Source organism: Lagopus muta, chromosome 1 (assembly GCF_023343835.1).
Source record: "Lagopus muta isolate bLagMut1 chromosome 1, bLagMut1 primary, whole genome shotgun sequence".
In the NCBI taxonomy this organism is placed as follows: Eukaryota; Metazoa; Chordata; class Aves; order Galliformes; family Phasianidae; genus Lagopus; species Lagopus muta.
This window is the reverse complement of record NC_064433.1, coordinates 112,229,494-112,252,842: the sequence shown is the minus strand read 5'-3', so window position 1 is coordinate 112,252,842 and position 23,349 is coordinate 112,229,494. Positions and strand designations below refer to the sequence as shown.

General features: G+C 39.7%; 1 protein-coding gene across 7 annotated transcripts in view; it reads left to right on the top strand.

Moving 5' to 3' along the window:
- The window catches only part of SYTL5 (synaptotagmin like 5), an 85,385-nt gene that overhangs the window by 16,259 nt on the left and 45,777 nt on the right, over positions 1 to 23,349 (top strand). For 5 of the 7 annotated variants that reach the window (XM_048967463.1, XM_048967506.1, XM_048967453.1 and 2 more), the window contains 2 exons: positions 11,506 to 12,013; positions 19,180 to 19,395. In XM_048967463.1, coding sequence (XP_048823420.1) covers positions 11,895 to 12,013; positions 19,180 to 19,395 — 335 coding nt within the window. In that variant the 5' untranslated portion in view covers positions 11,506 to 11,894. Of the gene's footprint in view, positions 1 to 10,209; positions 10,340 to 11,505; positions 12,014 to 19,179; positions 19,396 to 23,349 lie in introns of all 7 variants that reach the window. The other 2 variants (XM_048967486.1, XM_048967472.1) reach the window with 1 other exon arrangement.

The following is a 23,349-nucleotide window of genomic DNA, read 5'->3' as shown; positions in this document are numbered from 1 at the left end:
TATGTTTAGTATCTTTGCTATGCATGAAAACAAATTAAAAACTCATTAAAAAACCTGAATCCGGTCACTTTTCTAATCACACTGTAATACTCTTTATTTGCTGCTTGTGGTAATAACTATACCATACTGATGTTGCAGAAAGGGTTGGTGAGTGCTTAGCATCTAAAGGCTGAAATAATGGAGTACTGGACCTCTGACCTCCTGCACGTGCCCCCGTGCACACATAGCACGTGCACATTTCCTCAATCTTGTACACCTTAGTTCCCTTTACCATTGCCCCATAAGCCAGTTGAGGGATTTCCTGTTTGGGTGGATGGTCTCCCAAACACTGGTTCCCTCTTCTCTGGCTCTGCAGTTTGGCTGTGGTTTCTCAGCAGTCTCACTGCAGCCCTATTGCAAAGCTCAGAGATCCTTTAATTTTCTTCATGGGGAAAGCAAGGTCATTGATATAATTTTATCATATAGACTAAACCTCAGGTTGATAGTCATGAGTTTATCTGGAAAATAAACATTTTATGAAGTCAAAACTTTTAAGTACTCTTAAGTATACACTTAAGAATACTCTTTGTAGTATTCTTAATTCATCCAATTAGTGAAAACATTTGAACATTTTAAGACTTAAGAAGCTTTTATTGAAATTTTTGAAGAAAAATCAAGTTCTGCAGAGTGTAGCTGCTGGCATTTGTTGTTGAGGAGGTTTTTCTCTTATGGGAAAATCTTGGTCAAATATATTGATATTTCAGTAAATTACTTTTTGCAGCTAAAAGAAACAGATGCAGACTATTGTTTTACTGTGTATCTTCTGCCTCGTGTTGGCTGAAACCTCCCAGAGATCTGGCAGGGTTGCACGTGATAGCTGCTGCCCAGAGCAGCCTCAAGTCCCAGTGGAAAGGAAAGAGGGTGGTTAAGGAGCAGGAAGGGGGAAGATGGGCTACAACTAGATCATGGAGCAGCAGCTGCTGGCTGATAGTGGGGAAGTCAGTGCTTTCAGGGATCCTGGTTCGCTCCTGTACAGGCATCGTGTGGTGACAAGTGCAATCATGTCATGTCATATGTATAATTTAACTTTTCCTAAACTCATTGTATTTGATAAGTGTAGGGATGTACTTGCTGGTGTTGTTCTTGCTGTCCATTTTCAAGAGATTTTTCATATCAAGAGATTTGCTTGCTGCCAAAGTTCATGCTTGTTTTATTGTGGGGAAGGAGTGTTAGAGCTTCTGAAGAGTAAGCAGTTGGTACATTTTCTTCTACTTACCTTAGTTAAATGCTGTAAATGTGAGTCTTGGTTAAATTTATAATTTGTCTAGCTATGAAAAAAAACACATGCAAGGTGGGACATGCTAGAACTTCTGCTTTAAAACAGTCTAAATCTGTTTTGTTCTAGACCTCAGTTCACTGTTTACTTTCTGTAATGGAAAGTAAAAGATGAAAAGAATAACATAGAAGTAAGGTAAAGTTCAGTACTGTATGACTACTGCTTTTATAAACACTGTGAGTAAGCGATAACATTGAGATGAGTCAAGCCCTAGGTCATATTTTTACCGGCAATTTAGTATTGCACAAATGCTTTCGCTTAACAATAAAAATATATTTTGACTTCCTTCATTTCTTTGTTCAGGTCTTTTTTGTCTTGTTTGTTTAATTTTGCAAGCTAACGTACTGAGTTTTATTTACATTCCTACCCTGGGAGGTCTTGTGTTTTCTGGTTAAATACTCAGCCAGGACCGTGATCTGTATTTACTCAGAGATGAAGAAAAGAAAAAGAAAAGACTGCTACCTTGTTGTGTCATTTTATTTCCCTTCCTTGAATTCTACTCGTACACATATTAGCTAAAGAAATGTAATATAGAGACGATTATTAGACACTTGTTGAATTTAAGGCTTCATCTAAAGCAGACATGTCCAACCCCATGGGCTGCATATGGCTCGGTACAACTCACACTGTGGCCATATCCTGCCCTGTGCCAGCATAGCAGCAGCCTGGCCCCTCAGCACCATCAAACACTGATGCACTACAAACCCCCCTGGAGCTGAAGCAGGACGTGGAAAGGGTACAGCATGGTGCTGGCTCAAGTGATGGCAAATCACTTTATGCAATTGGATATGTTGGCAAACACAGTCCTGTGAACAGCAAAAAATATGCAGCTGTCCTTTCTGTTTTGATACAGGAATTGGAGAACAGGTTTCAAGATAGATAGATGAATAAATCATCAATTTTTTGGTTTATTTGCAACTTCAGTTCCAGTTGATGTAAATACTATACTTGCAAATTTTCAAAGGAAATTTATATAATTGCAATCAAAAGTCTGATCGTGTCTCTTTGCTGGACTTTTATCAGCCCTCTCTTATAGAGAGAAATACCCCTCGCTTCACAGTCATGGCTCGCTCATTCATCTCCTCACTTTTTGGCAGTGAGCACACCTTTAAGCAAATACTGTCGTGGCTGAAGCACAAAAAGAATAAAATGTCATCATAAATCTATGTCAAATGCCTTGAGAGCTCATTGAGAATTGCAGCCACTGGCGTGGAACTAGACTGATCCGTTAATTTCATAAACGCGGGGTCGCAGATAGTTTGTTGTATGTTTTAATTAGAAAAAAAAAAAGTTATTTACATACATTAGGTGCATTATATGTTTAGCAAGGGCTACTCCAAAAGTCATGCTTCCTGTTTTATGATGTTGGCCCATGATGTCCGAAGCGGATGTTAGCTGTATAGCAGTAGAGGTTGAACCTTCCTCCCAGTATCCTGTTACATTTTGTTGCCATGTGACAGATGGCAGAAGAAGAGCATTCTAACACAATGGTGTCTGACATAGAAGTGCAGATGAAGAAAAGGGCTGCAATTGAATTCCTCCATTAAAAAAAATATATGTATATAGCACCCACTGACATTCATTAATGCTTACTGATTGTTGATGGTGACCAACCAGTGGATGTGAGCACAGTGAGAAGGTGGGTGGTGCATTTCAGCAGTGGTGACAGTGATGTGAAAGACAGGCTGTGTTTCAGATGGCCATGCACAGCTGTCATGCCAGAAAATGAAAAACATCTCAATCAACTCACTTGTGTGAATTAATGATTTTGATCAGAGAATTGTGAATGGAGCTGAATATCGGTTTCAATGTGTTGGAATCAATGTTGACAACATTGAATACTGCAGAGTTTATGCCGAGTAGGTCCCACAAATGCTCATACAGGAACAGAGCTAACACTGTAGGCAGGTTTGTCAAGAAATATTGAACCAGTATGAGGCTGAAGGTGATAGCTTCCTGGATCATAGTTACTGATGATATGTGGTGTCGCTAAATGAGCTGTAGTTAAAAGGTTGTCTGTGAAATGGTGGTGTATAGATTTCCCATCAAATAAAAGGTTGAAGGCTCAACCCTTGGCAGATAAAGTGATGTGCATCATCTTTTAGTGTAGGAAAGATGTGATACTTCTGGATTTCCTAGGAACCGGACTGCCACGTTCTGATGCTGACTGAGCTGAAAACTTGAACGTCCAGAGTCAGGCTGGAGAAGATAACTTTTCTCCTGCAACTTGATAACACCAGGCAGCAGACCAGTTTGAAAACTGTGGAGAACATTGCCAATCTTGGCTAGACCGTCCAACCACCTCTACCATGTGGTCCAGGTTTGGCACCTCCTGACTTCCAATTGTTCAGGTCAAAGGAAGATGGACTGGGCAACATTTTGTAGGAACAACACTGTCAGTATAGCTGTGGAACAGTGGGTCACCTGTGCTGGTGCAGATTTTTCCAAGTGCAGTATTCGGGTTCTTGTGCTTCTTTTGCTCATCACTGGCAAAAAAGCATAGCTAATGGCGGTGACTGTGTTGAAAAATAGTGTTTTGTTGCTGAGAATTTGCTCTGTCAAGTAGCGTTATTGTACTCTTTGTTGTAGCTTCCATGGAAAGAAATAGTAGACATCACTTTCAGAGCAACTTACCTGTGTATTTACTGTGTTTTAAGTGCTTTCTCATGTTACTCAGTTATTTATTTATTTTCTAGGGCTGAAAAATAAATACAGATGCCTATAGTAGGAACTTGGCTTGAATGAATGACTAGCAGTGCTGAGCCTTAAGTCTTAGCTCTCTCCTTGTACACGTTAGGTTCTGATTTCATTATATAATAAGGTGAAATTCTTCACGTGCTTAATGGGCATCAACATTATTGCTTTAGTGTTTAAACTCTCATGGGTTTGGTTTTGAAATTCAGTTACATCACTGTAACCTAGATATAGCTTTGAGGCATTGACTGTGGTTGTAATAAAAAATGCAGTCTTTTACTTACAGAATAACTTTGCCAAGTTATGAGAAAGCTGGAATTGTTCCTGACCTAAAAACTGAGCTACTTCTGAATGCATTGTTTTTGTTTGATAGATGAAAGTAAACACACTTGGGCTACATGGGTTTCGAAAGCTGATGTAGAGGGTTGGATGTTTTGGGTTTTTTCAGCTTATGTTCATTGTGCACTGATACAAATTTGTATGATGGTATTCTGTGCTTTCAGTGTCTTGCCAAACAATGCTGCAGTCACTCGTATGTGTCTCTTTTTTATAATGCTGCAATATATGACTTCCCAGATAATACATCGTCCACTTTTCGTAAGTAAAGATCGTTCAGGTTTGCTTCTGGCAAAAGAAAAAAGAAAAAGGAAAAAAAAATCAATTTGCTACTTGCATTATGATATTGAGTGAAGTTCTCAGTCAGACTATGTGCTGTTAACCAAGATCACACTTGGTTTTCTTTCTGCTTAATTTCAGCTTCTGCCAAAGATGGAAAAAGTGCTCTTTTTTACCTTGTATATTTATTTGTTTTGTGCAACAAATATTTTGCAGTGCTTCAATATGTGCTGGCACTTAGCATACCTGGGTGTGTGCTGTGCAAACAGACCATTGAGAAGTTAGCTGGTTTTTCTTTCTCTTGAATGTTGGAAGTGCTATGTTTGTGTTGAAACAGGAAGAGGGATGGATTGGCCATTATGCTCTGATCATGGTAAGTTTTACATTTGCTAAGGGTTGATGATGTGATGTCCCTTTTTATGTGCCTTTTTATGTCTTCATGCTATTTTATTAGACTTGAAGGTGAAAGTTCTTCCCATCCTTCTCCCATAATAGATTACTAAACAGCTATGGGCATCAGAAAAAAATAACTGAGGTTGAATATGTTTAGGAGGCTACCTAGTAATGCCATCATAGTTCTTTATTTTATTTTGGACCCTGTGTGAATGAACTCAAATAGAACACAGCATTGGAGTGTTTTAAGCAGCATGTACATTTGATTGCCAAAGCCGGATGTGATGGATCTGGGTTCAGCACATCATGATACAGGTGCCAGCATTGGATTAGGAGTTGTGGCCTCTTGAAATGTGTGTGAGAGGCAGCAGTACCACTGTGCCTGCTCACGCTGAGCTTTGCTGTTTGCCTCGCACAGCTTTCATGTTTATGATTGGTGCCTTTCTTCAGGAACGATGTAACTCAACTGAAGTGACCCAATGAAGGTCAGCTATTGCCCACAACATCATCTTGCTCCTGTTGGTCAGAATTTCTTTGCCCTTTTGGAAATAGTAGCTGTAGATGAAGGCTGCTTCACTTCAGTGATATGAGGTAATGCTGTTCTCCTACTGCTTCCACACACGTGGAAAATGCTCCTCTGCTGCTGAGTCACCAAATGGTTCCAATATCAGCTTCTGATGAGTAAACATAATGGTTTGGCCGGGGGAGTAATTTCCTGCATCAAGCCTCTTGTTGATAGTGCTGTTGAAGAAAAGAGGATGATTTCTTCCATCCCTGCCTCTTTCTCAGGGGCAGGATGCTTCCCCCGCTTCCAGAGAAGATGGCAGAGATGGGCGGAAAGTGTCTCAGAGTGCCCAGGGGGGCTGCTGATCTGCTGCATTCACAGGTTGTGCTGATGAACAGCGTAGCAAATTGCAGGGGATTTGCTGTATTTCCTGTACTTTTGACTAACATCCCTCACAGAGACTCAGTTTCAACGGTGACGTGTTTCAAGTTGTCACAGGCAGCTGTACTAACAATTAGGAAAATCAAACAGCATATTCTTCCCCTCTGCAGTGCTTTGGGTGTTTTTTTTTTTTTTCTTTTTCCTTCCTGTTTTTAGTCAAGCCTTTAAGTAATTCTTTTGCTTTATTAGTGTAGGCAAATGCTCTCTGGGTAGACTTGGGACCTACATACAGTAGATACATAGTATACAATAGAATGAACAGCGGTGTCTCAAGAGCCATCCTGCTCATGAGAGTCTGTTATTTCTGATGCATCTTCCCCCAACAACAGCTTCAGAGAGGTAGACTGCATTCTCGAATTACCATTTTCACAGGGATAACAAGTGCAAAAAGCATGTAAGGAGTATTAAACATTTTCGTAAGTAGTCAACGTGGATTCACCAAAGGGAAATCATGCTTGACCAACCTGATAGCATTCTGTGTCATCACTGGCTTGGTAGGTGGGGGGAAAGCAGTGGATGTTGTGTGCCTTGACTTCAGCAAGGTGTTTGGCACCATGTCCCGCAACATCCTTGTTATGAAACTTAGAAAGTGTGAGGATAGATGAGTGGATGGTGAGGTGGATTGACAACTGGCTGACTGGCAAAGCTCAGAGAGTGGTAATCAGTGGTGCAGAGTCTGGTTGGAGGCCTGTAACTAGTGGTGTTCCCCAGAGGTAGGTGCTGGGACTGATTTTGTTCAACATCTTCATCAGTAACATGGACGAAGGGATAGACTCTACCCTCAGCAAGTTTGCTGAGGATCATAGAATCATAGAATCACCAAGGTTGGAAAAGACCTAAAAGATCACCCAGTCCAACCGTTCACCTATTCCCAATAGCTCCCACTAAACCATGTCCCTCAACACAACATCCAGCCTTTCCTTGAACACCCTCAGGGTCGGTGACTTGGATACAGATCTGGGAGGAGTGGCTGACGTGCTGGAAGTCTGTGCTGCCATTCAGTGTGACCTGGACAAACTGGAGATTTGGGCAAGGAGGAATCATGACGTTTAACAAGAGCGAGTCTAGAGTCTTGCACCTGGGGAGGAATAACTGCATTTTTAGCAGTTAGTGGGTCACCTGCTAGACGGGAGTTCTGCGGAGAAGGACCTGGGTGTCCTGATGGAGAACTGATTGGCTGTGAGCCAGAAGTGTGCTCTTGTGGCCAAGAAGGCCAGTGGTATCCTGGAGTGCTTTAAAAAGAGCGTGGCCAGCAGGTCAAGGGAGGTTATCCTCCCTCTCTACCATGCCCTAGTGAGGCCACATTTAGGCTACTACCAGTTCTGAACTCCTCAGTTTAAAAAAAAAAAGACAGGAATCTCCTAGAAGGAGTCCAGTGGAGGGCCACGAAGATGATAAGGGGCCTGGAGCACCTCCTGTAAGAGGAAAGGCTGAGTAACCTGGGTCTGTTCAGCCTGGGGAAAAGAAGACTGAGAGGGGATCTGATAAACGTTAATAAATATCTAAAGGCAGGTGGGAGGAGAGTGCATGAGGCCAGGCTCTTCTCAGTGATGTAGGACAAGGAGTAATGGCCTAAAACTTAAACACAGGAAGTTCTGTACTAGCATGTGGAAGAACTTCTGTATGATTAGGGTGATGTAGTGCTGGAACAGGTTGCCCAGAGAGGCTGTGGAGTCTGTGGAGATTCAAGACCCAGCTGGATGCCTACCTATACAACCTATTGTAAGGTACTGCTTTATCAGAGGGGTTGGACTCAATGACCTCTTGAAGTCCCTTTCAACTCTTGCAATTCTGTGATTCTGTAAACAGTTCCAATGAGCAGTTCTTTAACCCCTTCCATGAGGAAAGGGAAAAACAAAAAAACATGCTCAAAATGCTCACTTATACATGGTTTCTTTATATTGTGTCACTTCATTCCTTCCCCCCCCCTCTCCCCCCCACTAGTTTTTCTGCAAATCCAATGGTGTGTTGCCTTACCCTGAATAAGGAAATTAATGCTCTAGCCCAAGCTAAATAGAGATTTAAAACTACCTGCATCCTTCTAGGGGTCTTTGGATTCTTCCATGCTTCCTAGTATGTGATTTAGTATTCACAAAATACACTGTTGTGCAAAATCTTCATTTGTTTTAGGATGAAAACGTTGTCACTTCCTAAACGTCCCCAAGGCTACTTACTAAAACATCAAATGTCTGTTGAAAGGAGCATGTGCTTACATAGACATTGTTACTTTCTAACAGCTAGCTGGTTTGTCCTGTTTTTAAGCCCTAAAATGGTTCAAATATTCAGCGTCTGTCAGCTTGTGCCTTTTTATCTGTTACATCTTAAAAATGGGCCTAATCACACGTTGTCTAAAGCAGGGAATTATTAAGTGCTACTTCATTTGAAACAGCATCTCATTCCTATTAGCCAGTTTTGAATAGAGGAAATGTTCCTGCTGTTTTGTTGTTGCTATTCTTTTTGTTTTACAAATACATGTATAATAGAAATGCCTACCACAAAAGGCACGTGAGCTCAAATATAGTCTGCTGCTATGAAGTGGGTGATGTTTTGTGTGCATCAGTCCATGACGAAGGGAAGGCAGCGTTCTCACTGAGTTTCAGCACAGAATTGGTATCATCAGGCAGGACTGAAATAGAACACACTGACAAGGAGAAATTTTCTCTAGTTCTGTTTTACATAGGATAAACATACCAGATACCTAAACTAATCTTCAGACCTAAAAGATGTCCTTGACATAGTAACATTGCATAAGCTAAGCTTTCCCTCTTGATTAAGCAGAGGTTATGGGTGTAATGACTTAAGAAACAATCTGGTCTGAACAAACATGAGTTTCTCTTGAGATGTTTGTGGAAGCTTCAGTAGTTAGACAGTTAATAGGATAATCCAATTATTTTTTCATCCTGTGTTGAGTAGCAGTTGCATAGTGCAGAAGAAAATCTGGAAGGTAAAGTGGGTTCTGTGCCTTCGTGTCAATCAGCTGGTATGTATGGCTACACTGGATAGCTGACAGGTAGAAAGTCAGGGTTATTTCAGCTTCTGGTATGTTGTTGTAGCCCTGAACAACGCTGTTTGTGACTGTTTCAGACTGATGGCAGCTGATTTCCACCATGCTACTTTCTCACTCCCCCTATTCAAATCAACTGCAGAAAATATGATGAAAAAGGGCTGAAGGGTTGAGAAAAGGACATGGAGAACACTTGCCAATTACTTTCACAGGCAAAATAGACTCTGCATAGGGAAATTAATATAATTCCCCAAGTGGCATAGAGTAACAGAATGGGGGCTGCAGTCAGTCCATAATGCTTTGTCTGTGCTGCTCCTCCCTGGTCGCTCTCTTTTCCTGCTGTATGTAAAGTGGGTTTCCATGGGATTCCATGTGGACTTGCCACATGTGCAGCTCTCCCAGCACTGCTGCAGCATGGCTCTGTATCACAGGACCCACCCTTTGAACACTGCTCCACATGGGTGCCTACCAGCGGCAGCTCCAGCCCTAGGCTGCTCCTGCAAGGGCTCTCCATGGGCTGTGCCTCCTTCAGGCTTCATCCACTGCTGCCCCGTCAGCTCCTACATGGCTGCACGTGGAGATCCAGTAGTGTCCTCTACATGTTTTTCCTGTTATTTCTCTTAAGTATCATCCTTATCTCTTCTTGCAGAGGCCACTCGTGCACCTGCCACTACCAGAGCCTTCCCAGTAAGCCCCACACACAGCTATCATATGTCACCTTATTAATTCTGGACTACATATTTGGGAAAAAATGCCCAGTGTTGATGACAAAATCCCCCAGAATATCCACGGATGGGTGTTATGCTTAGCCAAAGGAAATTTTTCAGGCTTTCAGGTATTCTGCCAACAATGCTAGCTTCTTTAGAATTAAATGAAAAAAGCTCAGAATATGTCCATACATCAAGTTAAGGTTAAGGTGCAGTCATAAAGGTCTGTTTAAAAAAATCTTTTGAGTGTTTTTCTCTTCCCTGCTTCCCCAGTACCAGAAAATATCTTACATAGAACAGTGCTCTTTGTCAACCTGCTTGTTGTGCCACTGCATTGTTTTTCTGTAAGAACCCCAGTTATTTGCAGTGTATTATCAAGATAGAAATGGTGCTGTCAGAGACAATTTTAACACTTTTGTTGTTCTCATTTTCAGTTTGTATTGCACTTTCTTTACCCTTTTGGTTTTCTTTTTTTTCAATAAAACTTTTTTTTTTTTCTTTTTTTCTTCTCTTTTTTTTTTTTGTTTTTCGACAGAGAAAAACATAGAACCATAGAATGGCTTGGGTTGGAAGGGACCCCAAGAACCATGAATATCCAAGCCCCTTGCCACAGGCAGAGCCGTCAGCTGTTAGATTCTCAGAGTAATCTCAGCATAATTCTTAGAGTAAGTCTGTTGCCCACCTACCTTGTCCCTTGTATGGTAAATTTGCAAACAGAAATTCAGAGCACCCTGACCCATCAAGCATCTTGTTTGTTCTCTGGTTGCTGGATTTAGCTCTCCATTTTATGCCAGAGCACTGTGCTTCCAAGCACATCATGATGTTAGAACCTGGCTGGGATGGAAATACTGTTTTGCTGGGCAGTTCAGGGAAGAATTTAGCAGTAACAGTAGCAAGATATGATTCACATGTTGGTTGTCTTACTTTGCTTGCAAATAACTTTGCCTTAATGAATAGAAACTAAATTTTCAAGAGCCTAAGAATAAGTGTAGTGCTCCAGCAGCTTCTGCTGTTGTTTGTCTTCCTGTTCAAAAATAAATGCAAAGAAGCGAAGTAGAATTTTTCAAGTAGCTTCCTGATGATTTTCTCCTAACAGGGTCAAGTATGGACCAAGGTGCCTCTTCTGTTTTTGGCGTGGTTGGCTTGTTTATTTAAGTTGCTTTTTGCTTAGAATAAACAAAACAAAACAGTGAAATTTGTCTTATTTCCAAGTGGATTCACATTAGCTAGTCACTCATCTTTCTCACTGTATTTAGTGGGCTCTTCTAAGATGTATCATCCTAAATTAAATCCGTAGTAAGTTAGTATATCACTTCTAAAAAGCTCCTGTTTCTCTGAAGTAGCGGTGATTAAGTGTAATGGGTGACTTGCTGAAGTTCAGATAGAGTACTTGTTGTTGGGTGAGTCTTACTGTTAGTCCTGTCCTTTGAAGTCTTCCCACTTTTTAAATTTTAACTAATTTTCTACTTTCCATTTTCAATTATTTAATTGCAGACAAATAGATTGATCGTCCCACACCTGGCCATTATTATTATGGAAGTATAACAAAGTGAATGCAGTCATCTAAGCTTATTGCAGTAGGAAGAGAATTGCAAATTGTAATGCACTAGAGAGAGCCCTTGAGGGAATATAATTATCATCCATTAGAGTAAATAAACAACAACATAGAAAACATGAGTTATGCTTATTCCCTGAGATAACTTGATAGTGTACAACTAAGTAGGCATTTATGATTTGGTGGCTTTCAAACCAGTACTTGATTAAATCTTTCTTAAATCAGACCACAACAGTAATGTCAAAATCACTTCCATTTGTTTCTTTTGACTTTCAGATAGTTTGAAGTAAATACACCCATCTATTCAGTGGCACTGAACTACAGTTATTCCAGGAATGATTCTGAATCTGCAGCTGCTTATGAATGCGATCTGAAGGCCTACAGCATGTCAGAGAGCATCTGCCAGGACACAGGGGCATTCAGCAGCCAGAAAAATGAATGGCTTTTTTGAGGAAGAAATAAAGAGGAAACCTTTATGTCTCGTGTAGTTGGAAGGCAGAGCAATACAACCTTGAGACCTGGTTAACTTAAAGGAGCATTTTTTGAAATACCTCTTGACTGTGAATCTTGTAATTCAGACACAGAAGTGCCTTTGGACCTGTGCAGATAATTCACTGGAAAAATTGATCAGACAAAGCACTCACTGAAAGTGTCACTGAGGAATCATGGCGAAGCACCTGGAAATCATCAATCTGTCGTTTTTGTTGGAACATGAAAAGGAAATGATACTGGGAGTATTGAAGAGAGATGAGTATCTGAAAAAAGTTGAAGATAAAAGAATAAGGTAAGACTTCTATTATTGTAAAGATATATATATATATATATATATAATTCTGTAATATGGGTATTGATATGTTCCTCAGAGAAGATTTCCTAAATGCCCCTTTAAGAATAGAAGATTTTGATGCATCCATTGCTTCAAAGCAAAAGAATAAGAAAGTGAATCTTGAACTTCACTCTGAGGCCATTTGTTGGTGCAGGGAAGTACTGCAGTAAATTTGTTCTAATGATCATTTCATATAAGACTTATCTACAATGTATTGCTTATTCATATTTCAAACTGATATCATTTAGAACTGCAGTCTGCTTGGAAAGCTGCCATTTGATCTTCATAACGTAGAAAGCTTTAACATGTAGTGGAAATACGGTATAATGAAATCTGATGGCTCGCTCTGTAAGTACAGCCACATTGTCTTGGCTGATTTTCATACTACGTTTAAAATCCTAGGATTTACTTCAGTTATTAGATTTACTAATAAAAAAAGAATCAAACTGAAGGTGTGGCTCAGAACGCGCTAATGAGAGAAGTAAAGACTCAGAGTGTTGAATAGAGTTTGTGTATTCTTTTCAGAGGAAAAAAGGTAAAATAAAAGTTGAGAGAAAAATGTGTGGAGGCAGTTTGAGTTCCAGATAGTTCAAAGGGTGACTTCAGTTACTTCAGCAAAGTATCAGCTCTTAAAAGTTTAAACACTTTTCCAGTATGTTGCTTCTGCTTCCAATTGCTTCTCTGCTGTCTTTCTATCTAATGTTGGTTCTGAGAAACAAGCTTAGTGTGGACAACACGCAGCACTCAATGTTGATGAGGCTGCTAAGTGCAATGGATTACAGAGGGAATATTTCCAGCATTTGCTGGTTTCTGTATGTGTCCTCCAAGGCCAGGCTGCATTGTTCTTCTCTTTGATTTGCCGAAATGCATTTTAGATGTACATTCAGCACTTCCTGAGGTGTTGTATGAGGAATTTTGTATGAAATTATTTTGAGAATCCATGCAGAGTTACCCACTGGTTTTGGAAGGCTTTGTCTCTTGAGATAACCAAGACCAAATGCAATGCTCCTTTTGGTTTGCAACCCTTTTAGAAGGGTGAACATAGCTACTCGTCTAAATGGAGTGGGCTAAAGCTGGCATCTCTCTCCTAGTACAAGACTGGAAAGAACAGAGTAAATCTTTGTGGTGGAGTGGGCGAATTAATTGTTTAACCTTCTTCATCATTCATCAGATGAAGCAGAAAACAGAACACAAGAAAACAGATGGAGCACTGTCTGTTCCAGGCATTGTGTTCTATTTTGTAACAGGATAAGCATTTCAGTGTACTTCACTTTTTGAAGGTGGTGGCCTTAAAATGTGAGCTGTGCAATAGTCATCTATCAAAGGCTTTGGTATTAAGTGCAGGAGAGTAACCAGATCACTAGCTTCCCGAACACCCTAAGTAACTTTTTGCTTCTGCTGTTGTGTCCCAGTCTCACGTAGGACATGGCAGTAATTTGTAAGTTAAAACTCATGCTGTTTTTTGTTGTTGCTGTTTCTTTGTTTTAGTGATGTCTTAAAAAATCCTACTTACCTGTTTTAGTTTTTGTTTTTTTGTGATACTGAAAGTCACTTTGTCAAATCTACTGAGAACCCAGAGCTGCTCCGTAGGATGTGGTTTGATTAAGGGAAAGGTAGTATTAGACTCATCAGTGCTTTGGTACAAATGGAAAGAGCACCTTAGAAACATGGCCAATCTGAAATACTGTGTTAGTTAGGCTAACACAAGTTGTGATGCTACATGTAATTCTGGCACCTGTATTAACCAGTTGGCTTGAAATTCAAGGCATTTCTGAAGTATTGTCACTAGACCATACTATGTCTGACAATGATGGAATATGGTCCATAAAAGACTTTCAAGATATACAGCTATACAAAGCTGGTAACTGCTTCCTGGGAAATGTCATCGTTTTTTCGAATACAACTTGGCAGGGTTATCTTTAATTATGGCTCATAAATGTACTTCAGAGGAACATGTGCTGTCTTTGGAATTCCATTTGGTGCAATCTGTTACATATTTTATAGGAGTATCTTCAAAGGAACAAATCCTTTTTTCAATGCATTTTTAATTCTGGCAAGATACTTGCTTGAACACTATACAGAAGAGTGTTTATCTGTCTGCCCCACCCTGAATCTCTGTTGGTAATAATGGTGGGTTTTGTTTATTTCTTTGTTTTCTTTCTGTTTCTATGTCTTCAGAAGCCATAATAACTTGAGAGGGTCTTTGGATTCAATGAGGAAGCAACAGTAGGCATAGAAGGATGAAATTGTTAAGAGTCAGATTCACACTCACTACTCATACTTGCGTTCTGAAATGCAGGTTGTTGTTCTTGTATTTTTGTATCATGTGTAAATATTTCACTTACATGTGAGAAATACACAGAAGGCAGGAAGGGCTCTTTCTGCATTCTAGCTTCGATAGTATAAAAAACCAACACATTTTAATGAATGCTAATTTCTAGTTATGTCTTTACATCTGTGTGTTTTGTGTAACTGAAAATTTTGTTTGAATATAAATTTAAACTTGCAGATTAATTGTGAAAATAGCATTTTGTTTCTTAAACGTTGTATAATGCTTTTAGTATCAGTCAAATAACCATCATTGTTTTCAAATGGTAAGATTGTTTAGGTAAAATAATTCAGTGACATAGCTCTAAAATAGCTACGTAAAAATAGTGAAATTAATCATACTGAGGGAGCAAATGTTTGTTAGGTTTTTCTTTGGTTTTTTTTTTGTTTTTATATTATACATTTGAATTGCTAGGGAAAATTTGTATCCAGAATGTGTCAGTCAATACAGTCTGAATTGACTGTTCTTAACTGGAATATGTATTTCTTTTCAACTGTTCTACTATTTTTGAAGTTTTGTTCTTCTAAGACTGTTTTAGGCAAAGCCTTGTTACATAGGTTGCTGTGAAAGCAATGCCTCCTGTTTCTTTCCATGGAAACTACAAGTATGAAAAGCGCAATAACACTGCTTAATAGAGCACATTCTCAGCTACAAAACACTGTTTTTCGACATAATCACCACCAGGAGCTATGTGTTTTCACCAACAATGAACATGAGTACGTATGCTGCACTAGTGAAGATTGCACTATTGCCACTGCTGAAACACACCACCCACCACCTCACTGTGCTCACATCCACTGCTTGGTCGTCATCAACAGTCAACAAGTGTTGATGAACATCAGTGAGGGCATTTCTTTTTGCATAGAGGAAATCAATTGCAGCCTTTTTCTTCATCTGCACTTCCATGTCAGACACCATTGTGTCAGAGTGCTCCTCTGCTGCCATCTGTCACACAGCAACAAAAAGGAATGGAATGTTGGTGGACGGTTCAGCCTCTACTGCTATACCAACGCGTGCTTCTGATGTCGTGGGCCAACATAATAAAACAGGAGGCATTACTTTCAAGCAGCCCTCGTGCAGTAGATGTGTGATATTACAATTCATGAAATCAAAACTAAATCAGAAGAATCTGTGCACAAGCTGTAGTTTATCTGTTTGTTGGTTTGTCTCTATTCCAGCAGCAGATCTGCTGCCTCCTTCCAGGTCTGATGTTACACAGGCCCCTGGGTCTGATGGTCACAGCACTTTGCATTTGGAGCTAACTCTCCACCTTGGTATTAATATGCTGTCACAGAGCAAACACACATGACACGCTTACTTGCTAATTTACACTGCTTTTTTACCTTGAGTGTATTCCTAGACAGCTTTGTATACAAAAAAAAAAAGATGTGAGTTGTAGTTGCCAGGCTTTTAGAAGAGAGGAAACCGGTGTAATAATTGCTGAACTGAGAAAACAATTAAAGAAAATGCCAATTTCTTACAAGAATAAGGCTTGGTTGGGTAATTACCTTCATTGCTCCCACGGTGTTTAGGTTGCCAAAAGTAGTACAAGCATTGCATGGATTCTTGTCAGGGGAGGTTAGCATTCCTCTCTCTTCCATTTATTAAAATGGTATCTCTTGAGCAGTCAGAACAGATCCACAGAAGCAATTTAAGGTATTATCTCCATTATGGTATAAGAGAATCTGTTAGCATGGATATACCGTGTAACTAAAGACAAACAGTAGATCAAATGTTTAAATTTGAGTGACAATAGATGTGGTTTACCTGGTGATTATATATTTGGACTTATAGGCACAAAATGACTGCAAATTAGTATATAGTAGCATATGGTGTATGTTTTTTGCAACGCTGGCTATAAGTAATATTTTAAGGAAGGGGGTTTTGTGTTAAAGGACACTGTTGATCCCTCTGTAGATGGGAGGAAAGGAAGTTGGTTGTGTGGAGGCTGTGTCATTTGGAAACTGGGTAGTTCCATGTCATATGTTGTTACTCTTTGAACTGAAGACTGTTTAAGATGAAGTAGCTCCTACTGCTAAGGAGGATATTCTAAGGATAAAGCTGCCTGTTCTGTGCCCCGTTGTTCCTCAGGAATGAAGATTTTCCATTTATGAAAGGATTTCTGTTGGTACTTTATTCTTATACACTTATACTGTGCAAACATTGATTTCATCAAAGGTAAGTAAGAAACCAACAGATAATTTGAGGTTTTGGATGGTTTTGTTTCTTTAAATCCTGGTAATAGTCGTTAGATGAGAGGATAAAGAACTTGCTCAGAAAAATATTGGTTTGTGGAAGTGTGTGAATGTTAGTCCCCAATATGATCTCGGTTTCCACATCTCCTTTCCTCTGTTCTGTCCCCCATTCTGCTATTCATCACTCCAATTCTCTTCTCCTTTGCAAATTCCCTCTCTGTCTTTCTATTTCCTTTCATTGCCACCAATGTATCTCCATAGTTAAATATTCCTAAGATATTTTTTATCATAAAAAATCTGTTCCATAAGCAAAATGTGAAATGCTTATAAAATAGGGGCTTAAGTAGCTAGATTTTTACAATGAGAGGAATTGTCAATATAAGTTGGTGATAACTCATCCTTTTGTGGATTGACAGTAGCAGTTACTGTTACTTTCTAGGTATCATGTCAGACATGAGTGAAGACTTTTTTGTTTTCTAGTGAATTTTTTTTACAGCTGTTTGAACTCTGGAAGATTTATAGCAGCAGAATAAAATTAAGGATACTTGAATTCTGTGCTTTGTATCTGTTAAGATGTTAATGTGCTTTCCTTGCCTTGTAGCACTAAACTTGAAGCAGTAAAACTGTTCAATTTTTATAAACTTGGGGTATGCATGTTCTTTAAGGTAAAGCATGCTAAGGAAAGATATGGCTCTCTTAAGGCTTCTGATGTCTTCTTTGTTTCTTTGCAAGTCTACTAGGATTAGCAAATATTCCTTCTCTGGTGGCTTCATTTGTGTAGGAATGAGATGAGTGCCTGTGATTCTTGAAGCCACAAGGCTATCAGTAGGGGAGGGTGAGACTCCTTCAGGGATGTTTTGTGCCTCTTGCAGGTGCTGCATGGTGCCTACTGCTGTGACTACTGGCTGTTTCTTGGCTTTACTCTTGTAGAATTGTATTTCTTGCTGCCTGCATATTTTACCTCATTTTTACAGAGTGCTAGACTTTCATATTTACATGTTTGATGGACCTAATATAGGGTAATTTCTTAAATTTGCTTTGGTCTTTCTTGTTGTCCTTGGTGCTTAATGTGATATTAAAAGCCCTAGCTGAAGCACTAGTTACAACAAAGCTCCTCTCCAATGCATGTACAGTATTTTGTCAAACAGAAGAGAGATCTTAATATGAATTCACAGTTAGAGGAGTGACAAAATATTCCATTATCCTTGCCCGTAACAGTTTTCTTCTTAATAATATCTTCTGTCAAATGCTATCATAATAAATGACTTAGAAATCTCGGTGTATTACAGGATTCTTTCTCCAGCAGCTTATTAATTTGCCTTCTGGACTTTATCTTCTCTTTAATATTAATAGGAGATCGATGAAGACAAATTCTTATTTAATATTTGTGATTAAAATTGTCTAACTGCGTGATTCATTAGATTGCCTTAAAATTAAGGAGAACTCAAATGTTAGAGTAGCAAAATTTGCTGTTTGCAATACAGCTGGTTCCTGTACTGGGGGATGAAAGATGTTGATAAATCAGTTTAGGTGCATGGTGCACTTGTTGTCCATTTTCCACACTGTGTAACTGGTACTACTAGGCTATGGTTGTTTAGAGGTTGTTACAATGGTGTATTTTTTTTTTTTTCAGATGAGTCACCTGCTTCCTCCTAACTGTTCGTTTTTTATTGTCTTAAGATACAAATGTGTTTGTTACTATCAGATAAGTTCCTTTTTTGCTGTTGTAGCAGTAGTTGCACTTTTCATATGGTTCTTTTCTCTTAAGGACTTAACTCATGCACCCACAAAATTGCTGTTTTTAAATTAGGTCTTTAAATGCAAATATTTTTATCCTGCAGAGTCAATGGTGGAGCTGGTAATGTGAAAGTTATGTTATTTAAACCAGTATTCTCCTTTAAGAAGGAACAGAGAAAAAAAAAATAAAAATGGTGTTATGCTATAATATCATTTGGTTAGCCATCCAAAACCTCAAACTGTCTGTTAGTTTCTTACTAATCTTCGATGAAATCAACTGTATGCACAGTATAAGCGTATCAGAATAAACAACCATCAGAAATCCTTTCATAAATGGAAGATCTTCATTCCTGAGGAACAAGGGGCACAGAACAGGCAGCTCTATGGTTAGTTGGTTTTATTTCTAAAGATCTAAGAATTTTTGAGTAGCCATTGCAGAACTGCATTTGTATTTGTGGCAAACTCTACCTTGTCACGGTCTCAAATGCTCACTAGTTAGTGGAAAGATTTTCTTTTCCTAACCTGAGTTTTGAGCTGCATTCAACCTGGTCTCACTTGAATTATTGATAACATACAAGTGAAGATAGTTTGACAGAAGTCCAGAACTGTTCAGCTGCCTGCAGTCATGTATACTGATCTACCACAAGACTGCATACTTTCTTCTTGATTGCTCATCTGAGAAGTTGGAAGACAGATTTATTCTTCTTTGTCATATATGTGTCAAAAGTACAATTAATATATGGAGCACATTTTTCATGACCTTATTTGTATGTACGGGCATACTGATTGATCTCCAAAAACTTTATCCAAATAACACTCAGAAATCAGTCGTAAATTAAAGGCTTTTATTTTCTTCTTTCTAGGAAGTTGAAAAATGAGCTTCTGGAAGTAAAAAGGAAGGGTGGAAGCCAACACTGCCAACAGGACAACAGCAGGGTCTGCGTTCGCTGTCAGAAAGGCCTGGGCTTTATCTTTGACAGAGGAGACCTGTGCCAGACCTGCAATCTTCGAGTCTGCAATAAGTGTCGTGCAGTGGGAACTGATGGGCAGTGGAAGTGCTCCGTGTGTGCCAAGATTGCGTAAGTCACGCAGCTTTCGTAAATACATGTAGAGATTACCTCTCTGTAGGTAATTGTATGCTGGTGTCACTGTTTTATCTCTTCTTAGCACAAGAGCATGTGCATAGCAGTTATACAATGGAAGCTTTTCTGGTGTTTTTATTTTCTGCACTGTTTTCCAGTGTTGTATGTTCAAAATAACTTATTTAATATATACTTGGAGGAGCATTTCCCTGGATTAGTTTAGAAATATGGAATTTTGTAGCTGGTCTTAGTAAGATAACCTTGAAGGAAAGTTACATGGTGCAATAGAACTTGGTTAAATACCTCAATGTTTTTACACCTCAGCTCGCACATCAGTAAGGAAATTACATATCTAAGGAAAAGATATGATACAAGGGTAAAAATTGGTAATTTCTTAGAGGGAGTTTTTCATTATTTCATAGAGGGGAGTTGGGCTTGTTCTTCTGTTGTTGTTGTAGGTTTGTTGGTTGGTGTTTTTTTGTTTCCGTTTGGTTTTTACAGATCAGGAAATAGAGATTTTTTTCTAAATTGTATCAAAAAGAGAACCCAAAATGGTAGTTATGTCAGACTTTGGCTACCTAGACAGTTAATGAAAAACTAATGGAGCAGGGCAGAGAGTTTAAGGTTTGTGTCTCCTGACTTCAGCTTTAAAGAGCTAATGTCTAAATTTTTAGCCAAATGCTGTAACCTCTGCATTGGTGCAGATGCATCTAGAGGACATCATTTCACCTCTTCTAAGATGAGTCACGTTCAGGCACTTGATTTTATGAAATGTTAAACTGTTAGAGGCATGGCTGATCTCCTTGCAGTCTACAGCCAATTTCTGAAGTGATCTGAATTCTGTGCCTTACAGATTTCGTCATTATGAAGTCTAGGTGAGATGACAGAGAGGAGAATAGCAAACACTAGGTCTGCTTTATAAAAATAAATGAAGGAAGAACACGGAATTTGTTGGCCATGTCAGATTACCTTTATTTTCTCTACAAATACTGAAACAAATGGTCACAGTACCGTTTCAGAACTAAGAAGAGCCGTCGATGATGATGAGTAAGAGCTGGCCCAAGAACAAATAATGTCATAAACTTTAATTTCTTCCTTTGAAAGGGTGGCAGATCTCATGGATAGAAGAGGATGCATAGATGTCTTGTAACTTGACTTCAGTGAACCTTTTGATAGCTCCTATCGTACTGTTCCTGTGAGTTTATGAAGAAGGGAGACTGTGCTCTGGAATAAACTCAGCGTAATTGCAGATGTGCCTGGAGAACTACAGAGCTCTCTTGTCAGAGTAGTTGCTGGCATTTCATTGTCAAAGAAAACACTGGTTTAGAGCAGAGTATTCACTGGATTTTTACTGTTCAATGCTTTAGTTTGGGACTTGGTGCAGTAGATGAGTTTGCCAGTTTTACTTTCTGGTGACATGAAACTGAGGGATGTTGCAGATATGTTGAAGGACAGGCCTGGGTGTGAGAATCCTTCTTTGTTTTTTTTGGCTCAAAGCTTGTTTCCTGAGGTATTTCTTGCCATAAGACTGACTTGTCTAGAAGATGAGTGATGGGTGGTGTTATGTGGCAATCAACATCACTGTGCAGACAATTTCAGCTGTTTGCCTTTGGAAGATAGTGCTCAGGACAGTTTACTGGCGGAAGATCTAGCCTGTGATCGAATAACTCCAGTTTGTTATGGGAGGCTGGGGGATGATGCCATTGTATCCTGTGAAGGCAAGATACAAGTTGATGCCTCCCTGCTCCCTCTTATCTGTTGGCAAGGCTAGGAATATAGGAACAAAGGAGTTTCCGCTGAGATCCCAAAGCCAGAAGCTGCCACTTCAAGAAGAACTAACTCAACCACCTTGGGTTTGAGCTGTCACTCCAAAGACAGCTGACTTGACCACTTTGGAACCATTGAAAAGGGGCCATCATCTCCAGTTGTTGCAATCGTCATCATCAACAGAACAATACCTGATGACCCACCACTACCAATCACTGAACTACGAACCTCACTGGATCCATGGTGGTGACTATCTCCCTCTTGCTTCCTATAAAGACTCCTTGCTTCTTCTTTTCTATCTTTTCTATCGCCCTCCTTCCCTTTCTCATTACCCTAATTCATAATAGTGTTCGTCCTCCCCTTCCCAATTTCCCTGATTAAGATTTGTAATAACTTGGTCGGACCAACATTTGAACCGTTGTTTCTTAATCTCACGCCGAGTATATAGATAATAAAAGAAAATAAAACACAGAGTGAGAAAAAAAGCTAAAGCAGTTGTTCCTTAGGAAAGGATTGGTATAATGCACTGAACGAAAAGCTGAACATGAGTCACATGAATCAACAGTTTTATGCAGCTGCGGATAAGTCCGGCATCCCTCAGGATGTTGTCATGGTTCTACGTTTTTTGTTTGTTTGTTTGTTTGTTTTATTTTGGGTTTCAGTATTCCACATCAAAACATCATGTAGTGTACGGGGCATTAAAGTGTCACTGCCCCAATCCCAGCTACCTATCCCTGTACATTACAGCAGTCACGGGATCTGACCCTTCCGGGTGGGGGGGGCGCTCTCTTGCTGCCTTGCAGTGGGTGCTGGAGGGTGCTTTCCTAGTCGTTCCAAGCTTTTCAGGTTTGAATCGGTTCCGGGAACTCCCTCTCTCACCTTGTCTGATTTATTCATCTCAATTTCAATTAAATTGCATCTATTGTGTTACCTTGTATTCCGATATTATAGTAAAATAAGTTTTCCTCCATAGATTGTTGCCGCTGCTCTTTTCCTCCCTTCCTTCCTTCCCATTTTTTGTGGGACTGGGGTGGGGGGGGAGGGCAGAGGCCTGTCGCCCCTGTCACGGACATAGATTGATCTGGTCAACTCCGTGACAGATTTTGGCGCCCAACGTGGGGCCCGACTGCTTTTTAGCTTTTTCAACGAATCTCTTTTTCTCTCTGCTCTTAGAGAGCTTCGTTAGGGAGCATTATCAGTAGTTCAGGTTTCTGTGTTGGGAAACCTGACCTTGAAAGATTAGGCGTACTGCCAGCGTTCTGGGATATTTGTAAATTTTGAGCACTACTTAGTCTGGGTAGTGCCTTTTTTTTTCTTTTTTTTTTCTCTCCTCTTGTTAGCTTCAATTCATTAACCCTGTTTTAGCAAGCACCAGCAATGAACCCACTCGTTATCGTGGGGGTGCTGGGTAAAGGATTAAAAGCAATGGTGCTAGTCACAACCTACTGGCCAATAATCCATCTCACACTTGTGTGTTTTGGAATTGCATCCGTATATAACTACCTAAGGGCACTGATGGAGACACCTATGTTTTACCTATTTGCAATGTGGTATGATTTGAACTTTGACATCTACATCCCAGAAGGAATGGCTAATTTCACAAACAACTACATCCCAGAAGGAATGGCTAATTTCACAAACAGCTACATCCCATATGGAGTAGCTAATTTCACAAACAGCTACATCCCAAATGGAATCGCTAATTTTACAAACAACACAATGTTCAGACCAGTCTCCAGGTTTTCTTCTCGGTTTATCAGACGTTTTTCGAATCTTGAATTAATACTCATGTTGGTGAGTGTGTCATCAATACTCATGTTGGTGTGCATGTCGTTAATTTTCCTGAATGTACTCCAACGCATTCGTAATAAGGAGTCTACTCCAAAACTAGAGAATGATGACTGGCAGGGAATATGGAGAGGTTTAGGAAAGGTCTTAGAAGCATGGGGACCCGCAGTGTCATGGGATTTTACTCTTGAACACCTGTGGGATCCTGAGAAACTAAGCCAGTATTTGAGTCAGGGACTATGCGGCTTACATAAATCTAAGGAGGTACAACTTATTTGGGGTTTGGCTTGTGCTTACCGTGCCCTATATAATACCATTCGGGAGAGAGAGAGTTTCCGAGCTGAGGTTCAAGCCAAAGGGGAAAATCCCCAAGTCAAATCTAATCAATCACAGGAG